At 40.8% G+C, this 20476-nt stretch overlaps 1 protein-coding gene across 1 annotated transcript; it reads right to left on the minus strand.

Moving 5' to 3' along the window:
• Positions 1–9099: 9099 nt before the first annotated feature.
• LOC307095510 (phosphoglycerate kinase 1-like) lies at positions 9100–10535 on the minus strand. Its single transcript, XM_079764740.1, is given in 3 exon segments — positions 9100–9912; positions 9915–10064; positions 10067–10535. Coding segments are annotated over 3 exon segments (1245 nt in total). The 5' UTR covers positions 10515–10535; the 3' UTR covers positions 9100–9265.
• Positions 10536–20476: the final 9941 nt, after the last annotated feature.

Consider the following 20476-nt stretch of genomic DNA (forward strand, 5'->3'; position numbering starts at 1 on the left):
GTCAAATATATTAATTTAAGAGCTAAAACTATAAAACTCTTAGATAAGGTGAATTTCATCAAAATTAAAAACTTTTGCACCTGAAAGGACACAATCAATAGAGTGAACAAACAATCCAGAAAAGAGGACAAAATATTTGCATTTAGTATTCAGATTATATAAAGAACTCACATCTCAACAACAAAAACAAATAACCCAATTTAAAAAATGGCCAAAGGCCTTGAACAGAACATTTCTCCAAAGAAGATATACAAAGTGAGAATAAGAACATGGAAAAAAAAAATGTCTGTACATTATGAAAATGCAAATCAAAACCCAAGTGAATACCACTCCAAACCTACTAGGAAGGCTACTACCCAAGAAACATAAAATAACGTGTGGGTGAGGATGTGGAGATACTAGGATTCTCATGTATTGTTGATTGGCCTATAAAATGGTGCTGCCACTATGCAAAACAATTTGGCAGTTCCTCAAATATTCAACATAGAATTACCTTTTGACCCAGCAATTCCACTCCTAGGTATATACTCAAAATAATTGAAAATAGGGCTTTGAGCAGTTACTTGTATGTCAGTGTTTATTGCAGTATTATTCACAACTAGAGGCCCGATGCACGAAATTCGTGCAAGAGTAGGCTTTTCTTCCCCCAGCTGCTGGCACTGGCTTCCCTCTGACACCAGGGACCTGGGTTTCCCTTGCAGCCCTGGCTTCATCCGGAAGGATGTCCAGAAGGAAGTTAGGTCTAATTAGCATATTACACTTTTATTATTATAGATAGCCAAAATGCAGAAGCAACCCAAGGTCCAATGACAGACAAATAGGTAAGTGAAATATAATATAGACATACAATTAAATATCATTTAACCACAAAAAGAAAAAAAAAGTTCTGCTACATGGACAAAACAAATGAACCTTGAAAAACATTGTTTTATTAAAAAAGCCAGACATAAAAGGACAACTATTGTATCATTTCTCATATAAAATAGCTAGAATAGGCAATTTCATAGAGAAAGAAAGTAGATTAGAACTTACAAGGGCTTATAGAAGGGGATATGTGCTTGTTTCTTAATAAGTATAAACTTTCTTTCGAGGTGATAAAAAACATTGGAAATAGATCATGATGATGGTCACACAACATTGTAATTGTATTTAATGCCACTGAATTATATAGTTCAAATTATCAAAATGGCAAATTTAATGTTATGTATATATTATCACAATGAAATGAAAACATATAGTAATAAAAAGGAAGGCAATGGAAAAACATTCTCAGGAAGGGAATATGGGCCTCTCTTAACTACTAATAACTGTATATCTGAAATTGGCAAATTGTTTTTAGAATGGAATTTATTGCTTTAGAAGGACTATAGTTATGGTTTAAATATGGTTCCAAAGTTTTGGTTTACACCTGGAGTTGGGGAGCTTGTGACAAATACAGATTCCTGAACTCGCCTCCAGATAGTTAGATTTAATAGCTATGCCTGGAGCTCAGGATTATGCAATTTAACAAACACCACAGGTGATTTGGATCAGAGTAATCCACAGACAATGCTTTGAGAAACAATGCTATAAATAATGGTCAGGTTTTCATACCAGATCACAGAAGCTTATTTATCTCCAAATGTACATGGATATGGTAATATTTCAGTGACACCTACCCACAATTTCTAATTTTATTCAAGGAGAAAATGGTGTCCTTATATCCTTTGTGTAATGTTGAATAGGCAATAATAACTTACTAGCTCTGTACATTTCCATATATAAGAAAAGTCACATAAGTCCATCGTTATTCAGGCACTCTGATTAGGATTCAAAGGACAGATAACTTATCTATTTTAGGATGCTAGAGAGCATTCAGCATTCACTTATTATAGGTCATTTGTAAAGCATTTTTTAAGACATGGATTTTTTTTGCAATAGAGATTTCTAGACAGTCAAAAAGAGTTTGAAGTTTAAGATTATGTATCTGACTGAATATAATCCTATATAACCTCTTGCATTTTTGTCAACTTTTACTTATGCATTCTTAGTCTCCCTATTTGGATTGGATAGATACATTTTAAGGACAGAAACTATGTATAAATTTCATGTGTTCCCACCATAATTAATAATGTTATTGACCAGACTAATCAATCGGCTTAGTGTAATATAATTCAAACTAGGTCTCTTTGTAAAATAACAGCAGAGTATTAATAGGTTTAGGATTGCTAGCTAACTTGTTTTACCTGGGGGCACAGAGAAGACAAAGGCAACCATAACAAAACTGGCTCCTAGAATTTCAGTGAGAAAGAGAGAAAATAAATACATAAAAGAAAAATTGATTCTTGAGTAGTATGTAACTTTTCTTTTTAATTTTTGCTCTGTTTTAAAATTTACTGTGTATCATTTGACTTTTCACCTTACAAAACAACCTCAGAAATATCTAAAACAAAAGACAAATTAACAGCCTGATTCAGTGTCTTCTGTTACACAATGAACTTGGTCAGCATTTGATACATCTTAATACATGTTATATATCGAATGGATTGATGCCAACCTCCAGCATCACTGTTTGTAATGTGTCATTCTTCCTAAATGAGATTATCTTTTTGTTCAATCAAATTCAGATGTTGTCCCTCATAAGTCTACTTTATCCTTGAACTAATGGAAAACACTAGAGGGTGAGAGTAAGCAATACTCACTTATAGAAGCAATGCCCAACTATTATGAATTTGTACTGATTCTTTCAAGTTACTGATCTACACTTAAATTATATTAATGAAATTCACAAGTATTAGGGACAGGTAGGCAACTGAATTGAGATGTTGATTATATTAAGGGGATAAAATCAGTATCTTGAGTTCTACTTGTAGCTGTGGAATTGACCTCTATTTCCTTGCAAAATCAGATTCTCTTTTGTTGATCACTTTTGTTACCTGGTCAACAAGACAGAGAGGCATAATATAAATAAATAACACAGTAGTCCCCTCTCCCTTCCTGCAGTTTTGTTTTTCGGTATTTCAGTTACCCGGGATAAAAAATTTGAAAATGTTAAATCCCAGAAATAAACATTTCATGTTTTAATTTGCCTGCCATTCTGAGAAGCATGATAAAATCTTGAGCTGTCCCAGCCCATCCTGCCTGGGGAGTGAAAGGGTTAAAGAGAATAAAACGGGGCAAAGAAAAACTTATTGTGCTTAGCAGATATCTTGCAGAAAGCTTGCAGCCTTGAGCATAGCATAGCTCAGATAACCAGAAGACACCAGGCATGGGAGGAACCAAGGACAGACCAGACCCTTACGTCAGCAGAGCGGCGTGCAGCCAGAAAAAAATTAATAAAAACCTATCTCTCCCTGCTCTCTTTGCTGATGCCTTTCTTGGTCTCAGCCCACCTGCACCCAGGTGCCTGGAATAAAATCTATTTTGATACATTATGACCTCATGTCATAGGTGTGTGACCCTGGCCCACTCTGAACCTTTCAGGGAGGTGAATCATCACTTTGTCCAGCATCTCCATGCTGTACACCACTAATCGCCCTTAGTCAGGTAGTAGCCATCTGGGTTACCAGATCCACTGTCACAGTATCACAATGCTAGTGTTTAAGTGACCATATTTTGTTTAATAATGACCCCAAAGCAAGAGTAATGATACTGAAAATTTGCATATGCCAAAGAGGAGTCATAAAGTGCTTCCTTTAAGTGTAAAGGTATGTATGTATTGGGGAAAAAAACAACATATAGTATATATAGGGTTCAGTACTATCCACCATTTCAGACATCCACTGGGAGTCTTGAAATGCATGCCCCATGGATAAGGGCAGACTACTTACTGTCATCTAGGGTTAGACTTTAAGCCCCGTATCTTCTACATACTTGGCCATGTGAATGCACAAGTACTTTACTCTCTGCAAGCCTTCCTTCTCAAAAGAAAAATACTAGTAATTATCTAACTTACAGTGTTGTTGTAAAGAGTAAATGAGATTATGTATGTGAAAATCATTTTGTAAAAGGTCAAATGATAAAGGCAGCCATTATTGCTATTATTATCATTATCATAAGAAGTTTCTGCTTCATAGACTCTTACAAGGATTTACTAAATGGGATAAAGCATTACTTCAATAATCAAAACCCTTTGAGCTTAACAATGGTAACAATTATAATAGCTAACATTTGACACTACCCAACATGATCTGGCCCCTGCTTGCCTATCTAATCTGATCTCATCTCCCATTTCTCTTTTCCTCCTCACTCACTATTTTCCAGCCACCTTGATGTCTTTGTTCTTCCTAGGGAACACTAAGATTATTCTTGTCTCATTAGGAACATCACACCAGCTACTTCGCTGCAAAAAAATGTTCTTCCTCCAGATCTGTACATGGCTGTCTTCTCTGACATCTCCCAAGCCTCTGATCAAGTGCCACATCCTTACAGGAGATGCCTTTCCAGCAACCCTAAACAAATGATAATTTTAAAATATAACATGCCTCCTGCCCCTACAGTCTTCCCCAGTCCCTTATTCTGCTTTAGTTTCTGCATGTCACTGATATTTTATATTATTATTATTTTAACTTATGTATTGTTTATCTTCCCAATCAAAATAGGAGCTCTATGAAAGCAAGGATTGCTTTCTGTCTTAATTCAACATTGTATCCCAAAACATAGACTAGTGACAGACATATGGTAAATGTTTGATAAACATTTGTTGAATTAATGAATGACTTTTATTGAGCTTTATGTGCTAGGGCTTGTGTTACACATATCATTCTATTTAATATTCACACTAACCTTATAAAGTAGATACTATCATCCTTATTTTGCAGAAAATAAAATTTAGGTTTAGCAAAATCAAATAAGTTGTTCCAGGTCACACAGTGAATAAATAAAACATCTAAGATTTGAACCCAAGTGGTCCAACTCTAGTGGCCTTATTCCTAATACTCTAGTGCAGTGATGGGCAACCTTTTGAGCTTGGTGTGTCAAACTTCGCCAAAAAACTGAGCATAACTCGGGTAGTGTGTCACTTTGAGGAAAAAATATTATTTTGCGATATTTATAGTTTAAATAACATAAATGTATAATTGTTATATATAATTGTATTTAATAAACCAAAAAACTAAATATTTAACTTACCTGCTTAGTGACTTCTTTGTTCGTCCATCAGTCAGTTTCTTTTGTTGGTCTTGATATTATTTAGCTTGTGTGGGGTGCCGTGAACTAAGACAAGTGAGGGGGAGGGGGAATTCTTTAACTAACCTGCCTATTAGTGACTTTTTTGTTGCTGAATTTCATTGGCTAAATCTTCAATTGAAGGTTGGTATTTTGTACACTTCAGGCCCAAGCAAGCGCTACTAACTTCATCTGTCAATCTGTTTCTTTTGTTGGTTTTGATATTATTTAACGCTGAGAATAAGGCCTCACAAAAGTATGTAGAGGGAAAAATTGTGAGTAAAGCCATTGCTATACTTTTCAGGGTGCTAAAAGTGTCTGGTAGTCGGTTCCAGGCATTCCAAATTTCCTGTTCGTAGTGGCACTCCTCTTGATTCTCCAAGCAGCACCTTTCCAGATTCTCAAGCTTTGACCTCAAGTCTACAAACACCTGAGCCCAGATACTGTCTTGAAATTCTGCAAGTTGCATCTCCAAATCATCAGTTTGCATCCATTGGAAACCATTTAATTCCAAACTACTGTAGACTACTACATCAGGATACTTAATTATTTTCATGGTCTATTCTAGACTTCTAAATTGACTAAATCTATCACTAAACTGGTCAAGTAACGAGTCTAAAACATGCTGGTACTTCATATGCATGAGTTCCATTTCATTTTGTACAGCTGCACTGGCCTTCTCAAAATACTTTGTTACTCGAGGAAAATACTTATAAGTTTTAGTTTCTACATCTCGCTTGAAAATTTTAACTTTACTTTCAAAAGCTTTTATGTATCCAAACATAACATCAATACTTTTGCCAAAACCTTGTAACTTTAAGTTCAGTTCATTAATATGAACAGAGAGATCTGTAAAAAACATCAGGGTGTTGACCCACTTATCATCATTAAGCTGAGGAAAGTTTCCCAGATCCTTATCATCAAGAAATACCTTAATTTCTTCAAAGCACTCCACAAAGCGCTCAAGAACTTTGCCTCGGCTCAGCCATCTTACATTATTATACATCAGCAGTCCACTGTAGGTGGAATCAACCTCCAGTAAAAGTGCCAAAAATTCTCGCTTGTGAAGGGGGCAAGCAGCTATTAAATTAACTATTTTTGTAACAACTGACATTAAGTAGTTTAAGTCGGTGAGTCCTGCCTTGGCACATAAAGCCTCCTGATGGATAATACAATGAAAAGGCACAATCGGATGTCCAATAGCTTCTGTAAACAATTTGAGAAATCCGACCTTTTTCCCCACCATATTTGGTGCCCCATCTGTCGTCACTGACACAACTTTAGAGATATCAATGCTTAGGTCACGAAATGTTTGTATAACAACCTTACATATTTCGCTTCCTGATTTACTTGTTGACACTGATACTAACTTTATCAACTCTTCTCTCATTGTGAGACCATCAGAATATCGACCAATAATGGCCAACTGAGCATGTGATGTGACATCAGTAGTTTCATCAAGAGAGATCGAAAAATATTTACACTTCCTTATGTCTCTCTTTAATTGATGTTGTACGTTTGTGTTCAGTCTCATTATTCGGTCTTTTATGATATTTCTACTGAGTGGTAACTCAGATATTCTCTTAATAATTGCATCTTTATTCTGCATATCATGAAATAGAACTGGTGAACATCTTAGGAGAGTTTATTTAATTGATTATCCCTCACTGAGCGCTTTTCCATGCTGAGCTATACAGTGAGCAATGCTCAAACTTGCAGATGTTAAATTTGTAGAGCCTTTCATAAATTTAAGGATGGAATTAGATTGGCTCTTATAAAGGTGTAGCTGCCTGGAAATGTATTCCTTCCTTTCATCCTCACTTTTTTCCAAGAGCTGGGAATGATTAGTTTCAAAATGTCTATTTATATTCCACATTCTGCTTACTACCGTTTCAGTACATAGAATGCAAAATGATCTGCCACTTTTTTCTATAAAGCCATACATCTCGGTCCTACCACTTCCTTTACTTAACCTTAGTTTTTTATTTTTTGGGTTCTCCATCAGGGGGGTAGTGACAGAAGATAGAATTATAGATAGCTTGTTAGGCCTGCAGGCAATTAGGGGTTAACTAGCCTAACTAACCACAAAATGGTGCATATAACTGTCTTTTAGGAAAAGGCAGGGTTAATAAGCAGAAATAGGGGTTAATAAGGATGCACAACAGTAATAGTGGTGAAATGGAGTCTGCACTATGGAGCAAGATGGTGTTCCTTATGTGAATTAAAATGGCTGCCGCTATTTCTAATGGTGGGAAACGGCACCCATAGCATGCCACAAACCCTAGCTTCTCCCAGCCTCCCCCTCACTTATCTCAGTAATGATGGATTAGAAATCCATGACACCCCAGAACAGTAGATAATGGTTGCTGTGGTTAACTGTTATTTGGTTACTGGTAATGGAAGGGCCCCCAGAGATGCGTCCCCCGCTGCGTTCCGCTGCTCCCTGCTCTGCGGGCGGAAGTGAGGGCAAAGATCCCTGCTTAACCGGAAGTTCCAGAACTAGACGCTCTGTGCCAGACTTCTGTTGTTTTGGCCCACAGACCTCCGGCACAGAGTGTCTAATAGGGGAGGATGAAACATTTGCGACTAGAGTCTTGGAGTTACTCTAGTCGAAAATGTTTCATCCTCAGGAGCAGCAAATGTTTCATCCTCGACATGCAGCGGCTGAGGCAGCTGCGTGTCATCAGAAATGGCTACGCGTGTCAGTGCTGACACGCGTGTCATAGGTTTGCCATCACTGCTCTAGTGCCTTTGGAGTTTATCTATTTAGCACTTACTATGCACAAAGAAGCATTGTGTCAAATACTTCATGTACATAATTATAGGAGGAACTTGTAGCTTAGAGAGGTTAAGTAATTACTAGTAGCCACAGTCACAGAAAAAAATAATGGGTTGTCCTTTGTAAAAGATCTAAATAAAGGTGATAAAACTGACTCCTCATTTAAAGAATAAGTTCTCAAAAATATTTTTGTGTTCTGAAGAAGAAATAAGGCAGTAATGAGTCATCTTTATTCTCTGGCCCTGTGATATCCTTTTTCTAAAACTATATTTTTCATGATTTTGGGCTAGTGTCAAATATATTACAAGCGTTCTTTTTTCACCACATCCTTGCCAACACTTGTTGTCTTACTGTGTTCATAATAATTATCATAACAGATGTGAGGTGATATCTTTTCTTGAAAAAATATATTTATTGATTTTTTTACAGAGAGGAATGGAGAGGGATAGAGAGTTAGAAACATCGATTAACTGCCTCCTGCACACATCCTACTGGGGATGTGCCCACAACCAAGGTACATGTCCTTGACCGGAATCGAACCCAGGACCCTTCAGTCTGCAGGCCAACATTCTATCCACCGAGCCAAACCATTTAGGGTGTGAGGTGATATCTTTTTGTGGTTTTAATTTTTATGTCCCTGATGATTAGTGCTGTTGAACATCTTTTCATATACCTGTTGGCCTTTGTGTTTCTTCTTTGGAGAAATGTTTATTCAGGTTATTTGCCTATTTTTATTTGGTTTATTTGTCTTTTCCACTCTTGAATTATAGGAGTTCCATGTATGTTTTGGATATGAGCTTTTTATTAGATATATGGTTTGCAAATTTTCTCGTGTTCCATAGGTTGCCTCCTATGTTCACTGTTGGTGGAATGCAAATTGGTGCAGAGAGTTTTTTTCTTTCCAGTTTCAATGAATACTTTTATTTATTTAACAGATGACCAACTTTGTCTCCCTCCCTCCCTACAACTGAAATTTCACCTGGTTTTCATGCGAGTAACGAAACAATGACAAAGCTAATCAGAATAAGCTACTCCAAGAAGAGAATTAAGCTAACAGCTTACTTTTTTAACAGACAAAATATAAATATATGCACTGTAGAATGCATAATGGTTTAATCACTGAGAAATTCAAATGGGATCCTGAAGAATGGAAGCAAGTCCAGGGTGCAGTAAAGTTGAGCTGAGATGCTGTGCAACCGTGTAAGTGTTCCTGGGCTGCATCTCTTGGCCATTAGCTGAATCTTGACATGGGGGAAGATTTTAGCTAATATCAAGTAGAGATGTGGAAAGCACTAAGTTCACTAAGGGGATGTGCACAGGAACCAAAAGGCAGGAAAAATATTAAACATTATTGGGAGCATCCACCCCAGGAAGGACTTTACCTTCCAGGAGCTCTAAACTGGCACCACCCCCAGTGCTCACATGGTTGACTTTATCCTCTGTGTTCCATTTGGCACAGCAAGTGGCTGTGTCTCCACCACCTATGATGGTGATACAGCCCCTGGAAGTGGCTTTCACCACCTCGTCTATAAGGGTGTTGGTCCCTTGGGTAAAAGGTTCCCATTCAAATACGCCTACGAGTCCATTCCACACAATCTGCTTAGCCCTAGTGACATCCTCAGCATACTTCTTGCTGCTCTCAGGACCACAGTCCAAGCCCATCCAGCCAACAGGTATGCCAGAAGCCACAGTGGCTTGGCCAGTCTTGGCATTCTCATCAAACTTGTCAGCAATGACAAAGTCAATCGGCAAGGTAATCTTCACACCATTCTTCTCAGCTTTGGACATCAGGTCTTTGACAATCTTGGCTCCCTCTTCATCAAACAGAGAAGTGCCAATCTCCATGTTGTTGAGCACCTTAAGGAAGGTAAAAGCCATTCCACCACTGATAATCATCTCATTGACTTTGTCCAGCATATTATTAATCAGATGGATCTTGTCTGCAAATTTAGCTCCACCTAGGATGGCCAGGAAGGGTCGTCTAGGCTTTCCAACGCCTTGGCAAAGTAGTTCAGCTCCTTCATAAAAAAACCTCCAGCTTTCTGTGGCAAATTGACTCCAACCATAGAGCTGTGAGCTCGGTGAGCAGTGCCAAAAGCATCATTGACATAGACATCCCCTAGCTTGGCAAGTGAACTCAAAAGGCTTCTACTTTAGCTGGCTCCTCTTTAACCTTGTTCCCAGAAGCATATTTCCCCTTCCCTTCTTCTTCCACATTAAACTGAAGGTTCTCCAACAGGATGACAGACCCAGCAGCTGGGGCAGCACAAGCTTTCTCCACTTCGGGCCCCACACAATCCTTCAAGAACAAAACATCCTTGCCCAGCAGAGATTTGAGTTCTACAGCAACTGGCTCCAAAGAGTACTTGTCAGGCATGGGGACGCCATCAGGCCGACCCAGGTGGCTCATAAGAACAACTGACTTGGCTTCATTGTCCAAGCAGAATTTTATACTTGAGATGGCAGCCTTGATTCTCTGATTGTTTGTTATCTGGTTGTTCTTCATAGGAACATTGAAGTCCTCTCTCATGATGACCTGCTTGCCCTTCACGTCCAGCTTGTCCAGATTCAGCTTTTTAGAAAGAGACATCTTGGCAATACAGCAGTGCAGAGAGCCTGTAGACCAGTCAGCGACAGAGACAGCTGCAAATGTCCTGGTACAGAGAGTTTAAAAAAATTAAAAATAGAACTACCATATGATCTAGCAGTCCCATTTCGGGGTATATACACAAAGAAATTGAAATCAGATTTCAAAGAGATATCTGCACTTTTATGATTATTGCAGCATTAGTCACAATAGCCAAGACATGGAATTAACAAAAATGCCCATTGGTGGATGAACAAATAAATAAAATATGCTATTTACATACAATGCAATATTATTCAGCCATAAAAAGGAAGGAATTCTGCTGTTTGTGACAACATAGATGAACCTTGAAGACATTATGCTAAGTGAAAAAAGCCAGCCACAAAAAGACAAATACTCTACGATCCCACTTATACTAGTACTAGAGCCCTGGTGCATGAAATTCATGCATGGGAGGGGGTCCCTCAGCCTGGCCTGCACCCTCTCATAATCCTGGACCACTGGCTCCTAACAGCTCACCTGCTTGCCTGCCTGATCGCCCCTAACCACTCTACCTGCCTGCCTGATCGCCCTTAACGGCCTCTGCTTGCTGGCCTGATCGCCCCCTAACTGGTCCCCTGCTAACCTGGTCCCCCCCTGCCACCCTGCCGACCTGTTTGCCCCCTAACTGCCCCCCCTGACAGCCTGGCCACCCCCTAACTGTTCCCCTGCCAGCTTGGTCACTCTCTAACTGTCCCCCTGTCATGCTGGTCGCCCCCTAACTGCTCCCCTGCTGGTCTGATTGCCCCCTAACTTCACACCTGCTGGCCTGCCTGATCACCCCTAACTGCTTCTGCTTGCTGGCTTAATCGCCCCCTAACTGGTCCCCTGCCAACCTGGTCAACCCCTGTCACCCTGCTGGCCTGTTCACCCCCTAACTGCCCCCTGCCAGCCTGGTGGCCCCCTAAATGCCCTCCTGCTGGCCTGATCACTCCTAACTGCCTATGCCTTGGCCCCCACTTCTGTGGCTTTGTCCAGAAGGTAGTCAGATGTCCGGAAGATGTCCGGTTGACCCAGTCTAATTAGCATATTACCCTTTTATTAGTATAGATAAGGACTCTAAAGTAGTCAAATATATAGAAGAAAAGACTAGAATATTGATTATCAAAGCCTGGGTGCAGGGGGAAATGAAGAGGTGTTGGTCAAAGATATGAAGTTTCAGCAAATCACTGAAAGTCCTAGAGATCTACTCCACAGCACAGTGCCTATAATTAGTATATTGAATACTTGAAATTTGCTAAGAGAGTAGATATTGTTGTGTTTTGTTGAGGGTTTTTTGTTGTTTGTTTTTTTTTTGCAGGATGGAAGGCTTTATTTCAATTGGTAGTGATGAGGGAGTTGGGGTGGGGGGAGCCTGGACAGAGAGCAGCAGGCTAGGCAGCAGGGGCTGGCAATGGGACAGGAATTGGATGGGGGAAGAGCTGCCTGAGGCCTTGGGAAGAAGAAATTGAGTTAGGCCCCTGTTGAGATCTAACCAAGGGGGGGGGGGGTGAGTGGGTAGGAATTGGATCTGGAGGAATAAGGGCCCACTCCTTCCTGGCTGGACATGGAACCTGGGCCCTGCCTCATTTTCCTCCTATAGGGCTTCAGTTCCTCCTGCTCACTGGGCCATGTGACCCTTAAACCTCACTATGCCTGTCCCAGAGGAAGGGACTAGGCCAGAAGGGGTAGTAAACAGGGAGCTGGGAGACTTAGGGAGCACAGGGTGGGGCCCACAGTGCTTGTGAGGGGTAGCGGCCCCCTGGCAGTCACTTCCTGGCAACGATGACCACAGGGCAACAACAGTTGCTCCAAATAGCCACTTCCATGAGCTGGACCAAACCCCTTGCCGGGACACTTGGCAACAACCACCTGGGGTTGCCCAGCATTTGCTGGTCCAGGGTGGTCTCCGGGCTCCACTGGGCTGCGTGCTTTTTCACCAGTTTCCAGAGCTCCGCACTCGGCATGCACTCTGCTCCGGGTTGGCTGTGCCACATGCTCCTGCCCCGTGAGCATCTCCAGGTCCAAGCCCGTCCCAGCTGCCTTCAGGGTCATCTCCAGGCTCAGGGCCGCATGGGCAGGGGGTGGGTGGTGTATGGGCTCCTGCTGTCCTGGGAGCTATAGTGGTGCTTGGAATCAGTAGGGACCATAGCTGACTCCCCCACATCCATGAGGGGGACGCTGAGATCCAGGCCCTGGATGACATCACTGTCACCCAATATGAACACTTGTTCTGGCTCCTCCCACACCAGTGACATCTGCAGTTGCACTGTGACCACCTGGCCCTTGGTAGGGCGACCTGAGCTGAGTGGGCCTGGGACCAGCATCTTATTCCTCAACAGCCTCTTCCCCTGATGCCCAGCCCCTCGCCCAGGCTGGAGCAGCCTCAGGCAGGCTCCACGGCAGCCAAGAACCCCCGGGCCAGTGTCCCTGGCTGTTCGGTCTCCTCCTATGTCCTCTAGTGGGGGCACCTCACTTAGGTTCCCCCCCTCTTCCTCCTCACCTTCTGTATCTCCCACCCCATACAGCACTTCGAAGTCCTCAAGCCGTGGGACTGCAGCAGGCGCTGGGGCGGCAGGCTCAGGGTTCATGATGGAGGGCTCAGCACAGGATGCAATGCTGCTGTGGGTGGGGAGGGTGGGAACTGGCCTTCCGATTCAGGGACCGTCAATTGGGGTCCTGTGCCCCCCTCCCAACCCTCAGCTGTGTGGCTGCCATGCCTCGGGAACTCTGTTAAGTGTTCTTATCACAAAAAAATAAAAAGGGTGGAAGGAAGAGAGGGAGGGAGGGAGGGAGGGAGGGAGGGAGGGAGGGAGGGAGGGAGGGAGGAAGGGAGGGAGGGAGGGAGAATTTTTGGAAGTAATAAATATGTTATGAAATTGATTGTGGTTATAGTTTCATGGGTATATTTATCTCCAAGTACATCAAGTTGTATGCATTAAATATATACAGCTTTGTATATGTCAATCACACTATAATAAAGTGTTTTCTTAAAAACATATCTAATCTAATAAAAGGGTAATATGTAAATTAACCATCACTCTGACACAAATATGGTGGCGCCCATAGCGTCCCACGCCCTGGCCACAGAGGGAGAGAGGGCTGCAGATAGAATGAGGGCTGGGGGTGTGCCCCTGGTCACCACCGCATGGCTCAGGGCATGCCCCCAGCCCAGCGGACAGAACACAGGGCTGCCGGGCTGGGGGCGTGCTCCAGGCAGCCCCTGCATGGCTCAGGGCAAGCCCCAAGCCCAGCAGACACAAGGCAGGAGGTCCTCTGCACATGAGCTTCAGAGGAAACACCTTTTCTGACCACTCATTGGCTAAGCTCCCTGTACACCGCCACTCGCAGTGTTCTTGGTAACTTGGGTAATAAGAATCCAAGAAGGTGATCTAGGGTTCTAAGGTCTGCTGCTGGAGGGGCTAAGAAATGTCATATACTTCCCTAGCCAGTTTGGCTCAGTGGATAGAGGCTCATCCTGCTGACCACAGGGTCCAGGTTCGATTCTGATCAAGGGCATGTACCTAGGTTGCAGGCTCCTCCTTGGCGGGAGCCCAGGTCAAGGCTCATGCAGGAGGTAACCAATCGCAGTGTCCCTCTCACAATGATGTTTCTCTCTGTCTTTCCCTCTCTCTAAAAATCAATGGAAACATATCCTCAGGTAAGGATAAAAAATAAAAAAAAAAAGAAAGAAAGAAATGTCATAGCTTATGAAAGGTACATCTTGAAAATGCCTAAAGAAAATTGTCTTTTTTTCGTGGTGAAGGGACTGGAGTCAGTGTTGACGAAAACACCTTGGCGGCTGCAGCAGCTGGCAGTGGCGGCAGCAGCGGGGTGATGTGGCTGGTGTCTTCCCCTGATTAGCCTGGTCACCTCCAGCAGAAGGAGGCCAGACTGTGGCTTAGGCCCGCTCCCTGTCAGTAGGACATCCCCTGAGGGCTCCCAGTCTGTGAGAGGGGGAAGGCTGGGCTGAAGGACCCACCCCTCCTCAGTGTATGAATTTCATGCACCAGGCCTCTAGTATTACTAATAAAGCTTGAACTGCGTTTTCACAAATAGATACTCTTTTTTTGTGAGGGCAGGGAGAGAAATCTCCTTGCTTATGTCAAACAGCCACTTAAGTGTAGCACTGAAACTAGAACTCAGATCTTTGGACCCTAACTTAATTTCTAAATCCATTACACTTTTCCTCAATAATACCTTGCTTTAATAAACTCAGCTAGTTGGAAACAAAGACTTGTTTGTGTTTTAATCTGTTTTAACATCTCTGTCATTTCAAATAAATCTCAACATCTCTGTTACCCTGTGTATTTAGTTTCCATATTCATTTTATTCACAACTCCCTCATCCAGATAGTTAGATGATTATACACCTATTTTTAATATATATTTCTTTATTGATTTCAGAGAGGAAGAGAGAAGGAGAGAGAGATAGAAACATCAATGATGTGAGAGAATTATGGATTGGCTGCCTCCTGCACAACCCCCACTGGGGATCGAGCCAATAACCCAGGCATGTGCCTTTGGCTGGAATCAAACCTGGGACCCTTCAGTCTGTAGGCTGACACTCTATCCACTGAGCCAAGCTGGCTAGGGCTTTATACCTATTTAAGGACATGATTTCATAGGGCAAAAACCACGAGTAGTCTTTATTATGTAACTCAAAAAAGAGCCAGGTACTATCTGGGCACTGAGTAAACACTGGGTCACTTATGTTAGTTCTTTTAATCCCAGCTTGGAACCCCACAAATGAAAGATGCCATAGAAACACAGAGTATTCAGAGAAAACAAAACCCACATGAATGCTGTGATACACATTAACATACACACTTATATGCTCATGTGTGCGCACACACAAAGAATTCCACGGCATTCAAATTTATTCTTGTTATCGTGGCTTGTTCAGTTTTTCTTCTACCAAGGGATCTCCCCCAACAGTTATTCATGATAAACAACAAGTATCGTGGGCATTTCCACTCTGGCATTTGCCAAAAGGAAAATGAATAATCCAGTATTTGTGTAGCTACAGGGACAGGCAGGCTTTGCCATTAGCAGAGAGAACCTTGGCTGAATTAGCGAGTACCAACTGGCACCATTCCACTAAGCACAAAGGGAGATCTTCTCTACTGTTTCATCGCCAAATATCTGCACTTATGCAAGTGTATTTCCATATTCAGAAGGAAAGGGTATTATGTGGGATACTTGCCACTTTTCAGTAATTATGAAATAATCTCTGCGGGGCTTTGTATAATCAAAACTTTGTTTTCAAAAGGCATTATTCATCTACACTTGTTTTAAAATGAAGTCTGTTGTTTCTTGAACCAATACTCTGATTTTCACAAGTAAGAAAATGAGCCTCAAGCTTAACAACACTGGTACAGGCATACCTAGGAGCTATTGCAGGTTTAGTTTCAGACAACTTTAATGGCAATAAAGCAAACCACATGAATTTTTTTCCCACTGCATATAAAAGTTATGTTTATACTATACTGTAGTCTATTAAGGGTGCAATAGCAGCTTGTCTAAAAAATGTACAGACCTTAATTTTTTTAAAGAATAGTTTATTGGTTTTCAGAGAGAGAGAAAGGGAAAGGGAAAGAGAAAGAAACATCAATGAGAGAGAAACATGGATCAGCTGCCTCCTGCACACCCCCTGCCAGGGATTGAGCCACAACCCGGGCATGTGCTCTTGACCAGGAATCAACAGCAGACCTCCTTGTACATAGATGACACCCAACCAACTGAGCAACACTGGCCAGGGCAGACCTTAATTTTAAAATGTTGCTAAAAGTGCTTACCATCATCTGAGCCTTCAGCAAGTTGTATTATTTTTGCTGGTGGAGGGTCTTGCCTCAATGTTGATGGCTGCTGACTGATCAAAGTGGCAGTTGCTGAAGGTTAGGGAGGCTGTGGCAATTTCTTAAAATAAGACAATGAAGTTCGCCACATGGTTGTTAGGATAGCCGAAGGAGGAACACATGAGGCCAAAAAGGGGTGAAAAATTATGAATTTATTAGGTCATCTGGATACCCAGATGTGCTGAGTCCCAAAACGGCACCAGCTCCCAAAGATGAGGAGTCAGAGGTTTTTAAAGGACTCTCGGCGGGCTTTTTCTGGGTGGAGAATCCTCTGCAGGTCTGGATTCTGGGAAACTCTGGAGGGGAGAGATAATGGTCTTAGCAAGTGGAATGTGATCTAAGCAAGTGGAATGTCCATTGTGAAGTGGCCTAACGGTCAGTTCCCAGGGGAGGGGGCATCGAATCAATTATTTGATCAGACCTAACACATGGGTTGACTCTTCATTTCACTAACAATTTCTCTAGCATACAATGCTGTTTTATAGCATTTTACACACAGTAGAACTTATTTCAAAATTGAAGTCAATCATCTCAAACCCTTCTGCTGCTTTATCAACTAAGTTTATGTAATAGCCTAAAACCTGTGTTGTCATTTCAACAACCTTCCCAGCATCTTCACCAGGAGTAGACAAGGGACTCTTCCTTTTACTTGAACACTTAGAAGCCACTATGGGGTTGATAATTGGCCTAGTTTCAATATTGTTGTATCTCAGGGAATAGGGAGGCCCCAGAAGAAGAAGAGAGATGGGTAATGGCTTGTCAGTGGAGCAGTCAGAATACACACATTTATCCATTAAGTTAATAGTCTTATATGAGCACAGTTCATGGTGCCCCAAAACAATTACAATAGCAACATCAAAGATTGCTGATCACAAATCTTTATCATAAATACTTATAATAATAATGAAAAATCTGAAATATTGAGACAATTACCAAAATGTGACACAGAGAAATGAAGCAAGCAAATGATGTTGTAAAAATGATGCCAATAGGTTTACATGATGCAAGGCTGCCATAAACCTCCAATTTGTAAAAAAAAAAAAAAAAAGAATGATATGCCTGCCTGGTTGAGGGTCAACCTATGAACCAGGAGGTCATGGATTGTGGGCTCTATCCCCAGCAGGGGATGTGCAGGAGGCAGCTGATCAATGATTTTCTCTCATCATTGATATTTCTATCTCTCTCTGTCCTTTTCTCTCTGAAATCAATAAATAAAAACATATTAAAAAAATAATGGTATGTTTGTATTACTTTTTGTTTGGGAAAAATATTAACAATCTGAACTTAGGCTTCTTTTAGGAAAAAAAATTCCTGCTATTTTTGCTACTGTTTTCCCACTGGTTCCATCTCTTCTATGTGGTCAACATCAAATGAATGGATATGGTATACAAATACACTGATCACAAGGATCTGATAATCTATTAAGTGGAAAGACATTCAAAAACACAGACTCAATATTGCTTATCAAGTAAGGTTACTAAGGGCAAAATAATCAATATCCACTGAGCTGATACATTTTGTGAGGAAAAAGAGTAATTTATAATTGATATTTGATGTGGAAAAAATCAAAGAGGGCTTCTTGGAGGCAATGACTAAATTTTTGGAGCTGAATGTTAAAGGAGTTCAGAGACAATGGAATAGCAGAGAGAGAGAAAGTATGCCAAGTAGGGGAACATTAATTTACCTATAATAGAGGTGGGTCCATTTGGGGAGACTGATGGAAAATATGTTGGTGATCAAGAGTGGCAAGTTGATAGAGATCTCAAAAGGTACAGGTAGAGGAATGTAAATTTGCTAATCCTATATAATAAAAAGGTAATATGCAAATTGACCGAACAACAGAACGACCAGTCACTATGACACGCACTGCCCACTAGGGGGCAGACGCTTAATGCAGGAGCTGCCCCCTGGTGGTCAGTGGCTTCCCACAGGGGGAGCACCGCTCAGCCACAAGCTGAGCGTAGCAGGCCTAAACCGGCAGATGGACATCCCCCAAGGGTTCCCAGACTGCAAGAGGGTGCAGGCCGGGCTGAGGGACCACCCCCCCACCACTCCAGTGCATGAATCTCATGCACTGGGCCTCTAGTAAAAGTAATAAGAAACTACTTTAGTTTTATGAGAAAGGAAGCAACGTAATAAAGCCAACCCAAGCTACAAAGTGGTATAGCATACTGGTAAGGATCTCGAGTCTGAAGCTTAATTTCCTGGCTTTGAATGCTGACTCTTCCACTTCCTGGTAGCCTTATATAAGTTATTGAACTTTCATGTTTCTCATTTTCCTCAACAGTAAAATAGATCTCAGAATTTTTCCAACTTCATAGGGTTTATATGAACATTAGATGATTTCATACAAGTAAAATGATTAAGGTAGTGCCTCACACAGAGTTACCATCCAATATGTGTTAGCTTCTATATGAGAAGGTGGGGCGGGCACTTTATCCTGGGGCCATTTCTCAATCTAGCTATCTTTATTGTTCTTGCACTTTTGAATTTAAATCATGTCCTTCATCTAAACAAACTAATTTGCTCATCTTTACTATTCCAATGGAACATTATCCCTGCTTGTTGTAGCCCATTCCTAGTCTTTTCTACCAATCCACATTTCTACTCTAGGTAAAACCCTTACCTCAAATGACTTTTTTTTTCCTCACTAATCCCACCCAAATTCTATCACTCCTTAAGCTTTCTCTCTACGATGCAGGTGCTCCAGTCAATTTTCTTTGTTTTACTGTCATTCTTTCAATAATTCAATGCTCTCTTCCCTCCACTGAAATTATCCTTTCAAAGATTCCTAACTTGACCAAGAATAAAAGCCAAAATTCATGAGTGTCATCCATACAGATTTTTTATATTTTTCCTTCACAATTTAAATATATTGTCATAACAACATGTTTCTCTGCTACTGATTAGTCACAGAAAAAAACAGAACTTCCTGGAGGCAACAGTTAAATCCTGAGTGCTTACAATATGTAGGCATTGAAGTCCAACTGTCTAGGTTTATATCCTGACTATTCTATTTACTGAGCATCCCTAGACAATGCTCTTAATATTGCTGAGTTTAAGTTTACTTATCTACAAAATAGAAAAATTAGTAGTAATCACCTCACAGAATTGTTTAGAAAATTAAATAAGGTAATAAATTAAAAAGGCGTAGCATAGTACTTGGCATGTAGCAATATATTAATAAATGGTAACTACTATTATAATTACTATAATTTCATTTAGTCATAACCTAAAAAATATAAGAGGAATTATTATCTCCTTATGTAAGACAGAAAAGAGGCTTAGAGAAGTAGAGGCCCTTGTTCAAGTGGACAGAACTAATAAATGGCAGAATTTGAATTTCAACTGAATCTTCTGCTATTTATCCTGCTATTTTTTTGCATTACCATAAACTTTTAGGTATTTAGAAGGGAAAATTGATTACTTTTTGTCTATTCCTTTAATAACACTTTTTTTCTTTAATTACAGACATAGAATGAGCAGCCATGTCCTAATCTGTCTGGGTACACTGCAGAATGTGATGTCTTCTATGTAAAACCCGTAGGTGAGTGGAAAAAACTTATATGCAAATAGCACTGCATCACTGAGGGAGAGCCCTAACTTCCGGTTTCCCAAAGAGATCCTGAAACTGAGTATTAAGGTTTTATTTAATTGCATCCAATTGTGTATATCATCTCTGAGTGTCCTTCATTCTAAGACCATATAGTAAAGCAATTAATGTAACCCTAAGAAACCAAACATTCACTGTGTAGCCTATAGCAAATTCATAACACTGTTAAATGAATTACCTTAAACCAGCAATTTTCAACCGGTATGCAGAGGCAGGCACACTGGTGTGCCAATAGAATTTTTTAGAACATATAATACCTGACTATTTAGACAGGAGCACTGATCTTTTTTCCCTTAATTGTCAAATTAAAAAATGACAATAGCAAACACAATAGCCATCTGGTGTGAATGAATAAAAGTTATACTTATTTTTGTCAGATTGGCAAAAAACATATTTTGTGTTGTGCCGCAGAATTTTAGTAATTATGTGTACATGGGATGAAAAAGGTTGAAGATTACTGCCTTGAATTAATGCTCC

The sequence above is a fragment of the Cnephaeus nilssonii genome (genome assembly GCF_951640355.1).
Source record: "Cnephaeus nilssonii genome assembly, chromosome: X".
Lineage (NCBI taxonomy): Eukaryota > Metazoa > Chordata > Mammalia > Chiroptera > Vespertilionidae > Cnephaeus > Cnephaeus nilssonii.